General features: G+C 42.0%; 1 protein-coding gene across 2 annotated transcripts in view; it reads right to left on the bottom strand.

Moving 5' to 3' along the window:
• Zfyve26 (zinc finger FYVE-type containing 26) overlaps positions 1 to 15,426 on the bottom strand; it is a 59,569-nt gene that overhangs the window by 4,932 nt on the left and 39,211 nt on the right. For both annotated transcript variants that reach the window (XM_026385105.2, XM_026385103.2), the window contains 11 exons: positions 14,799 to 14,830; positions 14,007 to 14,143; positions 12,824 to 13,044; positions 9,349 to 9,496; positions 8,884 to 9,093; positions 7,542 to 7,760; positions 4,412 to 4,609; positions 3,547 to 3,746; positions 2,462 to 2,603; positions 1,642 to 1,701; positions 299 to 481 (listed from right to left, as the gene is read on the bottom strand). In XM_026385105.2, coding sequence (XP_026240890.2) covers positions 299 to 481; positions 1,642 to 1,701; positions 2,462 to 2,603; positions 3,547 to 3,746; positions 4,412 to 4,609; positions 7,542 to 7,760; positions 8,884 to 9,093; positions 9,349 to 9,496; positions 12,824 to 13,044; positions 14,007 to 14,143; positions 14,799 to 14,830 — 1,750 coding nt within the window. The remainder of the gene's footprint in view (positions 1 to 298; positions 482 to 1,641; positions 1,702 to 2,461; positions 2,604 to 3,546; positions 3,747 to 4,411; positions 4,610 to 7,541; positions 7,761 to 8,883; positions 9,094 to 9,348; positions 9,497 to 12,823; positions 13,045 to 14,006; positions 14,144 to 14,798; positions 14,831 to 15,426) is intronic.

Raw genomic sequence — 15,426 nt, 5'->3', positions numbered from 1 at the left:
AAGCTTCAAAGGCCATTTGCTGGCCCACCAGGATCTTTAGAATCACAGGGAGCAAACAGTTCAATGCCATCAGACATTTTCAGGTATACACAATGTTAGAAAAGGTAATGTTAAGGGACACCTTCTGGCTATATGTTCACCACCATGAATTTTCCTTATAAGAAAAGGGTTGTAGAGGCTATTGTTGCAAGGGGGTCAGAAACTAGAGTTTCAGGCACGCTATGGCCAACAGAGAAATAAAGTGGGTGATGAGAAGACACTAAAATAGCTGGAGGACCCAAGAGAAGGGTGAGTGCACCTGTGGTGGGATTCTCTTAAAGGCTTCCAGACAGTTGAGGAGGATGGTGTCCCCGTCACTTTTGGCTGCCATGCCTGACTCACTGACACATTTGAGCAGCTGTCGGATCTCACTGTATTTCTCCTTCTCCACCAGCTGCTGGGCAGCTCTACAGTAGGTTGCTGCAGCATCAAGCTGGAAGTCCTGGAACAGAACATGGGACTTAAGATGACAGGGGATATCCACAGTGGTAAGGGAGGCCAGATTTAAGAAGTATCCACTATGTTTGCTGTAGAAAAACCATGATGAGTGTTTACACAAGAGAAAACAAACATAACAAGCAAGCCCCAAACAAGCAAAAGTTCATTGAGAGTCAGGCAGACATTTAGGAAGCATCCATAAACACTGTAACCTTATCATCCAAAATGGTGCATTTCACTTACTTCCATGGCATCTCCTTAAAATATCCTAACAGAATCCTAAGAACATTTCATTCTCTCTCTTGTGAAATCACCTTTCTCTGGTAAATGGTGTGGAAAGCTGGTATTTGCTGCCTTTGATACTTGGTGTTCCCTTAAGAATTGTTTTAGTGTTCAGAAAAAGTCCAGTTCATCAAAAGATTAATTTGCTGAAAACTGTCAGATGACCTTAAGCCTCATCTAGGTTAATTCTATGCCAGAGGAACTGGGGATAGCTGCCCCTCTGCCTGTCCACCAGGGGCATCTGTGAGTAGAGCACTTTAACCAACACTTAAAATGGATGGGATGGGAAGACAGAATACTGGTCCTTGAGACATGCATGCTACGTACAGTGTCTTGCCTGTCCCTCAATCAGCTCCTAGGGGTGTTTGCATAAACCCATGGTCATGGTGGGGGTTTGGAGAGACTTTGCCCTTTGGAGTTTCAGTGCCTTGCTCCAGCCTCTGCTTCAGTGCCACAACCCCACTTTTGTCATTTTATCACAAGCAACAGAAAATATGCTCCTGAAAGCATCTCCTGGATACAGAATGGAGGGGCAGTCCACAGGGACAATGGAAACCCTTGGTTATTCCCTCTAGCCTTGCTCCCCTGCAAGGGTGAGCAGTGGTTCTGTAGAGAAACAGCCACGAGGAACTGTACTAGACTAATTTCAGGTAGTTATTTGACAGCTTTTAATGAGTTTGTCATTGGTTACTTGGCTTTTGGCAAAACACCCTACAGTCTTGCATTTGACCCAGTTCTGTAATAGCGACTTCCCTGATTTCATCCCTAATGTACATGCAAATCTGCTTTTCTTGGGATAAAAATTTTCTGAAGAATAATCTCAAGAAAATGTGGTCAGGTGCTGACTGCCCTTGGCATAATCTCAGATAATCCAAGTCATACCTGCAAAACACGGAATGCAATTCCAAAACCGTCTTCTACATTTTTCCCTCCCAGCATGACCTGAAAAAGGAGAGGGAAACATGCTTAAAGAAGCAGTAACCGCCAGGCTTGGTGGTGCACACTTGTAATCCCAGTGGCTCAGGAGGCTGAGGAAGGAAGGAGGATTGCGAGTTCAAAGCCAGCCTTAGCAATTTAGTGAGGCCCTAAGCAACTCAGGCAGATCCTGAGTCCAAATGAAATATATAAAAGGTCTGGGGATGTGGCTCAGTGGTTAAGTGCCTCTGGGTTCAATCCTTGATACCAAAAAAAAAAAAAAAAAAGGAAGCAGTAGCTATTGAATAGTCCCTAAATCAAGAATGAGATCCAAGCGTGGTAGTGCATGACTGTAATGATTACATGACTGTAATCAGGGGCTTGGGAGGCTGAGGCAGGAGGATCAGTAGTTCAAAGATAGCCTCAACAAAAGTGAGGTACTAACCAACTCAGTGAGACCCTGTCTCTAAATAAAATATAAAACAGGGATGGGGATGTAGCTCAGTGGTCAAGTGCCCCTGAGTTCAATCCTTAGTACCCACACACAAAAAAAGAATGAGGGCCCCCATTTATTCAGTTGTTTGATATGTATTTAATGAGATTCGATGGGTGCCAGCCACTCAAGACATAAGAATGATCAAAATTTACTTGATATCCAACATATGTAACTCCAGTGGAGAGGAAGCCATCAAGCAAACAACTAAAATAATAACCAATTACAATTGTGACAATTAAACATGTTATAAAAGATGAGAACTGCCTGGGGGAGGGGAAACACTGTACCTACCTTGCAGGCAACATCCATTTTCATGTGGTTATTTCCAAAAAGGGTTGGTAGAGGCAAAGTGGTGATCTGAGAGGTCCCGGCACTTTCGCACCGATGCAGGAACCTGGTCACTTCCATCTGTAGCTGAAGGGTATTCATGTGCCTATGGGGACAGGACACTCCTGGTACATTCTCATAAGGAGCATTACAGGTGAGGTACTGAGTGACCGAGAAGTCATAGATGGCAAGGGAAAAGGCCAAAGAAATGATGTGGAGGGAAAAGAGACCTCAAATACATTTTGGATAGTTATAAAAAGATGGAAATAGATGTCTTAGGCTCCCCCCTGCACAGAGTTACTGAGCACCTATGTGCCAGGTACAGCCACAGAGGTTAAGAGAGGCATGAGCCCTGCTCTCACAGAGTCAGAGGCTGGAGGAGAAATGAGCAGTAACCAAACACAGAAGACATTTAATGATTAAGCCTACAAAGGCAACAGTGAACTGGTGGAAGGTTTACTTTAGATACCATGTTGTAAACAGAGGGATTAGCAAGCATGAAACCCGAGAAGAAAGGATTTGGTGTGTTGAGGAATCTTCAGGAGGCCAGTGACTGATGCTCATCAAGAAGAGAAGAGCTGGGCGCGGTGGCGCATGCCTGTAATCGCAGTGGCTCAGGAGGGCTCAGGAGGCTAAGAGAGGAGGATGGCAAGTTCAAAGCTATCCTCAGCAAAAGGGAGGTGCTAAGCAACTCAATGAGACCCTGTTTCTAAATAAAATACAAAATAGGGCTGGGAATGTGGCTCAGTGGTCAAGTGCCCCTGAGTTCAATCCCCGGTACCACCCCCTCAAAGAAAAAAAAAAAAAGAAAGAAAGAGAGGAATACAAGACAGAGATGGAGCCATCAGCAGAGACCAGACTACACAGGATCTTTTTTTTCCCACTGTAAGGAGAAGGGAGTTTAGTTTGGTTGCAGCATGTGATATTAATCCTCCTCTCCTGCCCCCTTTCCCTTTCAGATGTGTTTTTTAAGGACACAGGGCATGGGCACAGACACTCCATCCCAGCTTTTCTGCCTTGCACTAATTAGCTTCCAAGCCTTGAGCTACCTGGATACATCTGCTGCTGTCATCTTCTTTCGGAAGAAGGTATTTTTCTTCCTTCCAGAGCTGCGGGATGTTTCTTGGAGGTAGATCTTCAGGTGGTCCTTGGCCTTAAGCAACCATGAAAGCCTCTCTCCCAGTTCTGTATATGACTTTGCTTTGTGACTGAAGAACCGAATACAGGTCATGGCAGCCCGGACTTGGTCCTAGAAGTTAAAAATGAACGTTCAGGTCAAAAGAGATCAGGGATGTTGGAGGCAGGACATGATGAGAATTCTGATCTGATTCCCATCTAGCCCTAGTGATGTCTCCATCTTTATCTCTTGCTTCTTTTTCCTTGCTATGCATTGGTCACCAATTGAACTGCTATTTTGAGTCAGTCACTTCAGAGCTCAACAGACCCTAAAGTGAACTGACCAGCTAAACTTTTGGGTTAGACATTATTTCATATCCCCAAAATAATAAAAAAAAGGATACTTCTGCTTCTTCATTCACAATGGTTTCACTCTTAACGTAGTATTAAATAATTTCTCTGTGATTTAGTGGCAAGTCTCACACAGATTAGGAGAAATGTGTTGCTTCTCTTTTCATGTATTTTCTTTGAAAATACTTTTCCATCATTCCTTATGAATTCTGTATCTTTCTTACCTTTATATTCCTTGAATTGTGAAGAATGGTATTATGGACAAGTCTAAAGTTTATCCCTAAATTTAGCATAAAAGTTCGAATATCTTTTTAACAATGCTAGACAGCAAGATGGATTTGTCCTAAGGTCAAATAGCAAGGCAAGGGATCAAAATGGCAGTCGTATTCCTCATCTTACAGCTTTCCCTGTATGGTGGGGCACCAGGGAGGAGGGGGCTGCTATTACCTTCATAAACTGCTGCAGCTCATACAGAATGTGGTAGTAGTTCTTCTTTTGCAAATGTTGGCAGGCGGCAATCAGGTATGTGCCCCAGCTCTCCAAGGTTGGATCGATGGATTCCAGCAAGTTTTCCAAAGTGTGTAACTTCCCACTTTTATAGCTTGGCTGGAAAATGCCTTCTATAAATACTTCTGGAGGACTCTCCTGCAGCAGGGCAAAGTGAGAATCAGAAGTCTGGAGCCTGGAGCTGAATTCTGGCTCAGTCTGGGATCTATTCTGAATTTTCTTTCATTCATATACTTTAGCATCCTCCTAGCACAATGCTTAATCTTTTGTGTGTCACAGATACCTCTGAGAATCCCACTCTAGTGACTGCTTCATGTATCTCCTTCATTTTGTAGAAGAGCTCCTTGACCGAGTTATCTATGCTGTCACTACTTTCTCTCCCAGGATATCATCTTGAATCTGCTCTGACCTCACTTTTGGACCCAAATACAACCCAAACTGTGTCTTAGGTCACTAGGGACCTCTAAACTATTAATTTAATCCCAAGAGTCAACTCTTAGTCTCCTTTTCTACCTGATCTACCAGCAGCTTTTCCCTGTAGTGCTGGGGATGGCACCCAGGGCCTTGTACATACTAGGTAAGTGCTCTGCCACTGAGTTACATCCCCGGCCTATCAGCAGTTTTTTTTTTTTTTTTTTTTTTTTGGCAGTGGGTAGGTACCAGAGATTGAACCCAAGAGCACTTTACCACGGAGCCACATCCCCAGCCTTTTAAAATATTTTATTTACAGATAGGGTCTCACTGAGTTCTTAGGGTCTCACTAAGCTGCTGAGGCTGGTTTTGAACTTGAGATCCTCCTGCCTCAGCTTCCCAAGCTACTGGGATTATAGGTGTGTGCCACCGTGCCCTGTTCCTATCAGCAACTTTTGATAACAGCTTCCTCTACCTCAAAAAACTTTTTAATTTAAATTTTTAGTTTTAATTGTAAAAAACTTCATTTGACCTAAAGAACACCAACCTCTGTAGGTTTTCTTTCTATCTTTCTGGCTGTGTCTTCTCAATTTCATTTTGTTGATTTTTCCCAGTCTCCCTGAGGTTTAGCAGGAACTTGTTCTCTTTTCCATCTGAACCTTTTCTCTCTTGGTGATTTTGTCCAGTCTCATGACTTAAGTACTATCCCAGTGCTGATGATGCCCATACCCAGCCTGGTCATCACCTCCTAAACTCCAGAACTGTTTACCCCATGATATCCAAATCACTTCCTAAACATGTCCTGGGTATTCAATACACATAATACATTCAAAACAGTATTCCGGAGTGTTCCTTGAAACCCGCTCCTTCTAGTCTTCCTTTTTTCAGATGGTAATACCATTTGTTAACTGTTCAGGTCAATAACTTTAGAATCATCTTTTCCCCCAAACTCCAACATCAAATTAGTCAGCCAGTCCTATTGGCTCTACCATAAAATTATATAGAGAAGCTGGCCCTTCTGGCTACCTCATTGCCCGGGCTTATCTAAGCTGTTCACCACCAGGTGGATTGCTGCAATAGCCTCCTCCCTGGTCTACCATCTCCCATTTCTGCCTCTTTTCTAATGTTAACAAATCAACCCGAGTAATTCTTTTAAGTAGTGGTTTTCCTTTTTAATCCCAGTACCAAAAAAAAAAAAAAAAAAGAAAAAAATCACAAAGATAGTGCATGGTACAATCAGGAAACTTAAATAATTTGATGAGTCTGAAATACAGGTACAGATAGGATTTGTGATGAAAGTTAATTAGAGAAATATGGCAGATGGATCCTGGTGGGTGCTCTAGAATGCTAAGGGATTTGGACTTCATCTTGTGGCAGTGGGGATCCACTAAAGGCCTGTTAGGGAGATCAAGAACATGGGTGTTTTCAAGTTTTAGGAGGCTCACTCTACAGGCAGTATACGCAAAGGGATGAAATGGACAGGCTAGAAACAGAACACCTTCCATACCCCAGGCATTCTGGTGTCAGTTTTATAGTGTCCCTCCCTGCTTGAGAATACAAATAAGACATTTCAGTTCAAGGGTAACTGTGATTACAGGAGATAAAAAGAAGGCTTCCTTCCTAAGCTGATAGATGTAAAGTAGGGGCAATGCTGTTGTCAGCTTATATCTGGGTATTTAGGTAAGCAGCTTAGCTCTGTGAACCACAGTTATCTAAGGAAATAGGACTAAATGATTTCCACTCTCAATCTGTGGTTGGGAGAAGCATCTTTACCTCTAAACTCTTTTGGAAGCAGAGAAAAAGGGAAAAAGTTAGAAACTAAATTCCAAATAACATGACTTTTATGTGATTCTTGATTCTTGAGACCTGGTTAGTAGCTAAGACACAACAGTAAACCAAGCAGTGGTGAAAACATTTCTCTTTCACTATCTTGTAGGTGTCTGGTTACCACAGTTCTGTGCACTGCTGATGTCATTTGGAGCAACCTTAGAAGATGTGTGTATTTGAAACTTTCATTGTCTTCATTGATTCAAGGCAGTTTACCTTGAGCTCTTTTAATTTTCTATAAAATTTGGTCAGTATCAGCTAGCTTCTCAGAAAGTGATCAAGCAATATTCAGATAAAAAAGGAATGATGAAGGATCATGGTGAAATGAAGTCCTGGCTCCAAAGAAATAATGCACCTCAGTGGTGCCTTTGCCTCCAAGAGGAGGAGGGTAGAGGATGTGAGAACAAAGTGAGTGGAGTACACTGTCCTTCCACCATGTACACAGGACCTGTGCTATGCATGTTCATGGCCCTTGTGGCAACAACTCTGAGTGGACACAGTCCTAGGCCCTGTGGGAGGTGGGTGCCCCATGTCACAAGGTTCACACTAAGTGTCTCATCCCAGGCATCATACTGTGATTCTGCTGAACATTTTGGGAGAAGGGATGAAATTTACTATTGCCAATCAGGAGAGTATTTTAGGATTGAGTTAAGACTTGTCACACAATCAGTGGACAATGTTTGTGTAGACTGAGTCTTCCATTTTGACCTGACTCTGCCGGATTTGATTTCACAGCTCAACAATGGGTTGAGCCTATGGTGGGGGATGTGGAGGCCCAAGTGAGCGGGGTGAGGCGGGAACTGCCCTTTGTGGGCTGTGTCTTGGGTCCCACCTTGTTGAGGAGGTGAAGCAGGGCTTCCCGCAAGCAGCTGTGCCTCATGTAGAAACTGATGATGGCCAGGTTGGTGCTGTAGTTATGCAGGTAGAAGAGGCATTCTTGGTAGTAGGTATTGTTCATAATCTTCCCTTCAGGAATCACCTCCAGGGAGAGGCTCTGGGTCCGAAGGGTAGCTTCCAGTTCCCTCAGGGTGGCAAAGTAATCATCATCTTGCTGACAGGAAAGGAGAGAGTGGGAGAGAAAAATGGAATTCAGTAAGTTCTCATCAGGCATGGAAAGAGTGCTTTCAAAGGCTTTTTCACATGGAAAAATGCTCATTCTCTAGTTTTGAGAATAGAAAAGTAACAGAATACAAAATTCTATATATTATAATATGGTATAACTTGAATTGCACTCAAAAACATAACTCAGGGGGCTAAGGTTGTAGCTCAGTGGCAGAGCACTCGCCCTGCATGTGGAAGGCACTGGGTTTGATCCTCAGCACCACATTAAAAAATAAAATAAAATAAAGGCATTGTGTCCACCTACAATGAATGAATAAATAAATAAATAACTCAGAAAAAATTTTTTTTTGAGATCTTGCTTATATTGGCTCTGAACTCCTGGACACTAGCAATTCTCCTGCCTTAGCCTTCTGAGTAGCCCGGGCTACACATACATGCCAAAATCTTAAATACTAATTAGTCTGGGCATGGGATTATACATGAGTTTTTATTTTAATTAATTAATTAATTGGTACTGGGAAATTGAACCCAGAGGTGCTTAACCATTGAACCATATCCCTAGCCCTTTTAATTTTTTATTTTGAGTCAGGCTTTTACTAAGTTGTTTAGAGATTGGCTTAGTTGCTGAGGCTGGTCTTGAACTTGTGATCCTCCTGCCTCAGCCTCCTGAGTTGCTGGGATTATAGGTATGTGTCATCATGCCTAGCAACTTTTTATTTTTAAAATATTTTTTATTTTTAAAATATTTTTTAGTTATACGTAGATACAATATCTGTATTTTGTTTATTTATTTTTATGTGGTGCTAAGGATTGAATCCAGTGCCTCACATGTGAGAGGCAAGCACTGTGCTACTGAACCACAACCCTAGCCCCAGCAATTTTTTTTATTTTTTAAAAAAAGTTCTGTAGTTTCCTTTTCTAAAAAAAATTGACTCTGTGTTATTTATTCAACAATAACTAGTGTCTTATCTAACTATATGTAATGGGAGGAAATGAAATATCAAGTTGGCAGTTTCTAGCCAGGGCTAACACTGTCAGCTGCATCTAAGCTGACCCTTTTCCTGGGTCCCTACTGTTCCTGTCTTCCCTCCTAGAGCTGGCTTTGCTCTTACCAAGGAAATGAGGGGCCTCACTGTGGACTCCAGGTACTCAACCACATCCTGTACCAGTCGTGAGCCATGACTCAGCTGATTGAGGTCAAGAGGGGGCTTCAGACAGCGACTGAACTTCTCCCGTGCAGCAGTGAGATTCCCAGCTTTGAGGCAGGCCATGCCCCAAGCATGCCACGCCCCAGTGGAATCAAGCCCAGTCTTTGTAGAGACCTGGAAGAAAAATTGCTCCTTTTGGTGAGAGATGTTGCATACATGCAGACCTGAGGATGTGCCAATGACCTCTTTTATCCCTGTGGCTAACCACCTCCCCGCCACTCTGCACCCATGCCAGCATGTTCCCATGCTGCTCATGCCCTGGATACTTCCCCTTGGTCAAGACAACTGAGAAATGGCAAGACCATTTTCAAGGCTGAGCAAAGACAACTCATTACAGTGGGGGAGAAGTAAGCTTTGTTTTTGGCTTACCTCAACACCCAATTGGTAGTACTCTGCTTCAAGAAGCTGGTTCCTTAGCCTGGTTACTGCAGCTGGCTGCAAGATCTGATCTAGAGATGGCACATGGCGATAGGCAGCAGCAACTAAAATATTCAGTACATCTACCTTGCTGATGTAACTACAGGGAGGAAAAAACCCAGTAATGAGGTTGCAGAGTCTTACTAAGAATTGTTGTTGCTTAAAGGTTTTCTATTTCATTTTCAATGTGAAATATGATGAGAATTGAGAGATATATAGACACTGTGAGTGAAGTTTCTAGAGTCAGACTTTTTGAACCCCAGCTCTGTGATCTGGGGCAACTGACTTAAACTTTTTCTGCCTCAACTCACTCATCTGTATAATGGGTATAACAATTGGGAGTTTTAATGAAATATCTTAGTAAAAGACAGTGTCTGGGGCTGGGGTTGTGGCTCAGAGATAGAGCACTCGCCTACCATGTATGAGGCACCAGGTTCAATCCTCAGCATCACATAAAAATAAAATAAAGATATTGTGTTCACCTATAACTAAAAAATAAATATTTTTAAAAAAGACAGTGTCTGAAACTTTTCAGCACTTGTTAAATGTTCATTATTGTTTAGAATGGAGATGCTCAGGGTTTCTATTTGAGACAAGGCCTTTATATTGACTATTGGGTGCTCACAAGTTACCCATTTGCTTTTTAGTCTTTTGGAATCCTGCTTACTTGGGAGGCTGTAGTATCGATGACCTGTATTCTTGGTTAATACAGAGGTCACGTTACTACCATTTCTTGCAGGTATTCCTGTGTGGAGGCGTTCTGGCCCTTTTAGTCTAGGCTCTGGGACTTGACATCCTCTCCTTGGGCTAAGAGAGGACACTCCTCATAGCCCACCAGGACTGCTCCTGTGACCTTACTCCTGACATCTGAGGACTGGAAAAATGTTATGGAGGGAGCTGGGGTTGTGGCTCAGTGGTAGAGCACTGCCTAGCATGTGTGAGGCCCTGGGTTTGATTCTCAGCACCATATATAAATAAATAAAATAAAGGTCCATTGACAACTAAAAAAATATTTAAAAAAGTGTTATGTACTCAGAGAACCTAAAGTGTTGCACCATTCTGTCTGGTGTTGCCTGAAACAAGCCCACACCTACAGTTCCTGAATCTTGTCCCTTAGTTCTAGCAAAAAACCCTGTGTGGATCCTGACTTGTTCACCAAAAGGGATTCTGGACATCAATGAGTAATTCTTCACCTTGTAGGGATAAGGGAAAAAGTATAGTATAAGAAAGCAGATTTAGAACCATGATATGTAAGTACATTTTAAAAATGAAAACATTTAATATAGATGATATAGATTTTGTTTTTAAACATTTATCTATTTTTTTGTTTGTCTATCAGAAGGAGGCATGAGTTAAAAACAGTAGAAAACCCTGCAAACCAAGACCTCTTAACTGGTTTGCATGGCAGCATACAGATGAATCCCCTCCTGCTGTAAAGGGTCAACAAAGGTTCTTACAATGAGTATATCTGAATACAGGGATGGGAAGAAAGAGTGTCATTTGAAACCAAGAAAGCCCAAGGCACCTTGGGGTGGGTGAGAATCCTGCTGAATCCTTCCTTCATTTCTGCTGCCCTCAGTCTAAAGTGAATATTTCCTCCAAATACATCAGATTTTAAAGAACATGCAGGACTTAAGTTACCTTTGTTTCCTCTCCCAAAGTTTTTTTTTTTCCCCTTTTCTTTCTTCCCCCTTTTAAAAAAATGTTGCCAGGGAATGAAACTGGGTCTCATAAGTGCTAGGCAAGTGCTCCTCTACCACTGAGCCATACCCACCCCTCTTTTTCTTTTCTTTTTTCTTTTTTGTAGTTGCAGATGGAAAAAATGCCTTTATTTTATTTATTTATTTTTATGTGGTGCTAAGGATCGAACCCAGTGCCTCACACATGTTAGGCAAGCGCACTGGCTACTATTTTTCTTTTAATAAGTAAATTTTATCTCATTTAATTACTGTTATTTGAGATATATTTGGCTATATTTTCACTTTTGTGTTAGATCTTTTTCCATATTTCTTTTATTTTCTATCTTTTATTACATGGAGAGAATTCTGGTTTTATTCCCCCATACTCTCATCCCTTTCCAGCAATTTGGAGCTTTTTGGTTATTTTCATAATTACAATGTGCACATGTGTATTGAACCCAAAGCCTTGTGCATGTTAGGCAAGGGCTCTTCCACTGAGCTATATCCCCAGCCCTTCTTGTTTATTTATTTACTTATTTACTGAGCTGGGGTGTCTTGCGTGTTGCCCAGGCTAGCTTCAAACTCCTGGGCTCAAGTGATCCTCCTACCTCAGCCTCCTACTACAGCTGAGATTATAAGTGTGTGCTTTTTATGGTTATTTTAAAACTTTATTTAAATATACCTATTTCTTCATTAATTGAATTGACAAATGACATATAATTCATTGTCTCAATATAAAGAGTAAAACTAGCACCTTTGCATTTCCCCCATTTTTGTTCCACCTCCATGTGCTTTTCTCAACCTCTGGTTTATGTTCATGGGAGTAATAAGAATAATTAAATTTTTTGTAGTACATGGAGCATACCAGCTAATTTATTAGCCCTTGATGTAGATGATTTCATTTTATCCTAACAACCCTTTGATATTTAAGTATTATTACCATTCTCGTTTTATAAAGGAGGAAACTGAGGCCCAGAGGGGTAGCAGACTTGTCTGAGGAAAGGGAGTTAGGAGTTGGTGGAGTAGACAAATACTCTGAGCAAGTGTCTGAGGGAGGCATTTATAGTTCAAAGAAAATTACACTCCCTGCTCCCAAATCTCGTTAGGACGGATGTTGGGAACACGAGATGTGAGTCACGCATCTGGGTGGATGAGCATGGAATTAGGAGTTTTCATTGTCAAGTTAATAAATGGAGTCAAAGCAGGTTGTGCAGGAACCTGAGGGAGGCCTGGTCACACCTTTTCCATGGATACTTCCAGTTTATGACTCAGATTGGCACAGTGGCAGGGATCAGTCACTTCCCAAGATGCTTTTATGGATCTATTAAGCAGAACTCCCTGAGGTCAGTGTTGGGGTGGAGGTCTGTAGAAAGTCAACCACTGCACATTTGGGGAGGATATATTTCCTTTAAAAGCCAGAAAATTCCACAGACACTAAAGGTACTTCCGTAAATGATTTAAATTACAAATTAATCAGGGGAAGTCTTTACTTTCTTTTAGATAGGATACAGGTACAGGAACTCTGCTTTAAGGATAACTCTGGAAAAGAAAAGGACGTAGGTAGACAAGACGGGGTGGCAAGACCACTTGTGGTCAGGTAAGTACTTCATTAACCTCAAAGTGAGATGCAAACATTGCAGTGTGTCTTGTCAGAGGATGGGGAGGTGAAAAACCATAGTGATGTGTCAGAAAAAGAGGTGCATAAAAACCACCTCCATGTAACAGAATGGAAACTCATTCTTATGTACCTGTCACAAAGAGCCAAGTCTTGGCTTTGGCCAGCCTTGACGAACATCATCTTGGCACTGAAGAGTAGCTGCTTCATGATGTCTGTGAGCAGCCCTGCATCTACCTCTGGGTTGGTGAGGCCCTTGGATAGCCTGCAGCAGTGCTCAATTAGCTGGTGGCCACAGGCAATGCTGTCCCGGTGGAGATTCAGGATGGCAATGCACAAGGAGGCACTGGGGGCCTGGAGATGGAGAAAGAAGGGAGACACACTCAGTGAGTTCAGGGACCAAACCATTCTTCAAATACAATCAAAGGGCAGAACTTATCCTTCCCTTTTTGAAAGGTTGAAAGACCCTGAAAGAAGGAGTCAAAAGTTCTACTGCAAAGCAGAAGCAGATCTAATTTCAGTGGCACTGCCTAAGTTCTGGCTGTTAAGTTTTGTCACTTTACAGGGAAGAAGGCAGTTATATCCACATATTACCTATCTTTTGAGAATGTCCACAGGTCTCTCTCCTTTTTCTGGTCTACGGTCTCACTAATGCATTGCTCTGCATTGCTTGCTTGTCTGAACACCTTGAGGAGTCTGTTTTAAACCATGAACATGCTGCTGGTCTAATTAGTATTCCTAAAGCTTAACTGGAAACCTTTGCTAGGTCCCTGACACCTACCCTGCTTCTGACTGCAGAATTCATAGTCCTTCTCAAATCTACCTTTCACTCCCTATCCACATTCTATGTTCCTTTCACATTTACTTCCAATTCCCCAATCATGCCCTGTAGTTTCTGACACTGTGCCTTTACTCAGACATTTTAATTTTGTACTTTTTCCTTCCTCTATCTTCATTCCCCTTGTAGTGCCCAAATTTCTGCATATCACACTCTTAACCCTTTTCCAAGACTCATCTTATTATCATTATTATTTTTGGCCCCTGGGATTGAACCCAGGGGTGTTTTTACCACTGAGCCACATTCTCAGCTCCTGAGACTCATCTTAAATTCCATGAAGCCTTTCCTGGTCTCCTCTTATACATTTCCTGAAATGTTCTTCATCCTCTGCTTTAACCGGATTACTGGTCTTAGCTCCCATATTATTTCACAGTAAGCAAGTGCAGGCCAGGCTGTATTCACCTACCTCTGTAGTTCCTGCCATACTATTAAACACAATAAAGAAACTTAAATAGCCATTACAATTTATTACCATTACCTGCTCATAGTAAAATTCACTCCGCACCAGCTCATTTTCCTCCTCATTCAGACTCAAAATCCATTCCACTTCAGCCACTTTGGGGACTCTCACCACAGATGAATATGGGGGGCTTTCGCTCTTAGAGCTGTCTGGCACTGAGAAGAGAATTGTCATTCATGTGTCAGTCACTGGTTTGCAGCTCAGTCTAGCCCAGTCCAGTAAGCTGGAGTGATTGAAGGCAAAATACACGCCTGCTATCTGAGGGCCCTTTTCTCTCTCCTTGGACTCTTTTGTTTCCTATAGGAGACCCCATTAGGCATGTCCACCTTCTTCCCCAGGCACAGACCTGAGATGAATGTCATACAGTGTTGTCATACAACTCTGTTGCCTCACATGAAAAACCCTGAAAGGCACATGGTTCTCAAATAGATACTCTAAAAACAACCTACTGTGGAAGGTTATTGACCAAACTGTTAACAGTGACTACCTAGGGGGAAGGAGGAAGCCTTGGATATTAGGATGGTAGTGAAGTGGAACTTGGGGTTAGGGAGAGAAATAACCTATGAAAAAATAAGGACTAAATTTGTTAGTTGCTGACCTTCTTAATACTGAAAGCTAATGGGCCTGTGTGATAGGTTAATATGATAAGCATCAAGGGAAACAGACCAAGAACTGATAGAAAACCAAGAATTTTCTTTGGCAAACAAGCTGGATTGAGTTGCCATTGAGTGTAACAACTGTAGCAGGCAGACTGAAGACAGGGCCAAGTTGAGCATATGAAGAGTCATGGAGAATGTGATGAGGCCTTACCTTCTAATTGACCTGGATTCTCCTCTGGTGTACTAGAAACAGAAAGAAAAATTAAGTGTCTGAATCATTCCTCCTCTTTGTTTAGAGCTTAGTGTATAACACTGGCATTTACTCTGTTACTCAAGTGAGATATCAGGGAATCATCCATAACTCTTCTCTCCCTCACCTGTCATAGCCAATCTTTCACCATGTCCTATCCATTCCACCTCCTAAACATCCTTTTAAATGTCCCTGTCTCTCTTTGTCTCAGTAACGGACTTCATCATTTACTACTAGAGTCTGTAATAGCTTTTCCATTGGTCTCCTTGATTCTGTATACTTGTTCTCTACTTTGAAGGTATAGCAATTTCTGTTCATATTAAAACCAACATAAAAATGCTATTGAGTAGAATGTGGAATCTAATTAAGTCTATTAAATAAAATAAAAGCATGGAGAATTCAAAGCAATTTTGCTTCTGGGTAGTTGCTTTGGCCCTTATTCCCAGAGTCTTGGTTTCACTACTTGATAAGCTTTGTTATCAGTAGTGGAAAGACTGAGTGACACTTAGCCAGCAAACCTGGTTTTGATCTGTCTTGACAAAGGTGTGAACAGTGTTTGAAAATTTTCTGGAGGTGAACTATGTGTGGG

This window comes from Urocitellus parryii, chromosome 6 (assembly GCF_045843805.1).
Source record: "Urocitellus parryii isolate mUroPar1 chromosome 6, mUroPar1.hap1, whole genome shotgun sequence".
Classification (NCBI taxonomy): domain Eukaryota; kingdom Metazoa; phylum Chordata; class Mammalia; order Rodentia; family Sciuridae; genus Urocitellus; species Urocitellus parryii.
This window is presented reverse-complemented; position numbering and strand designations above follow the sequence as displayed.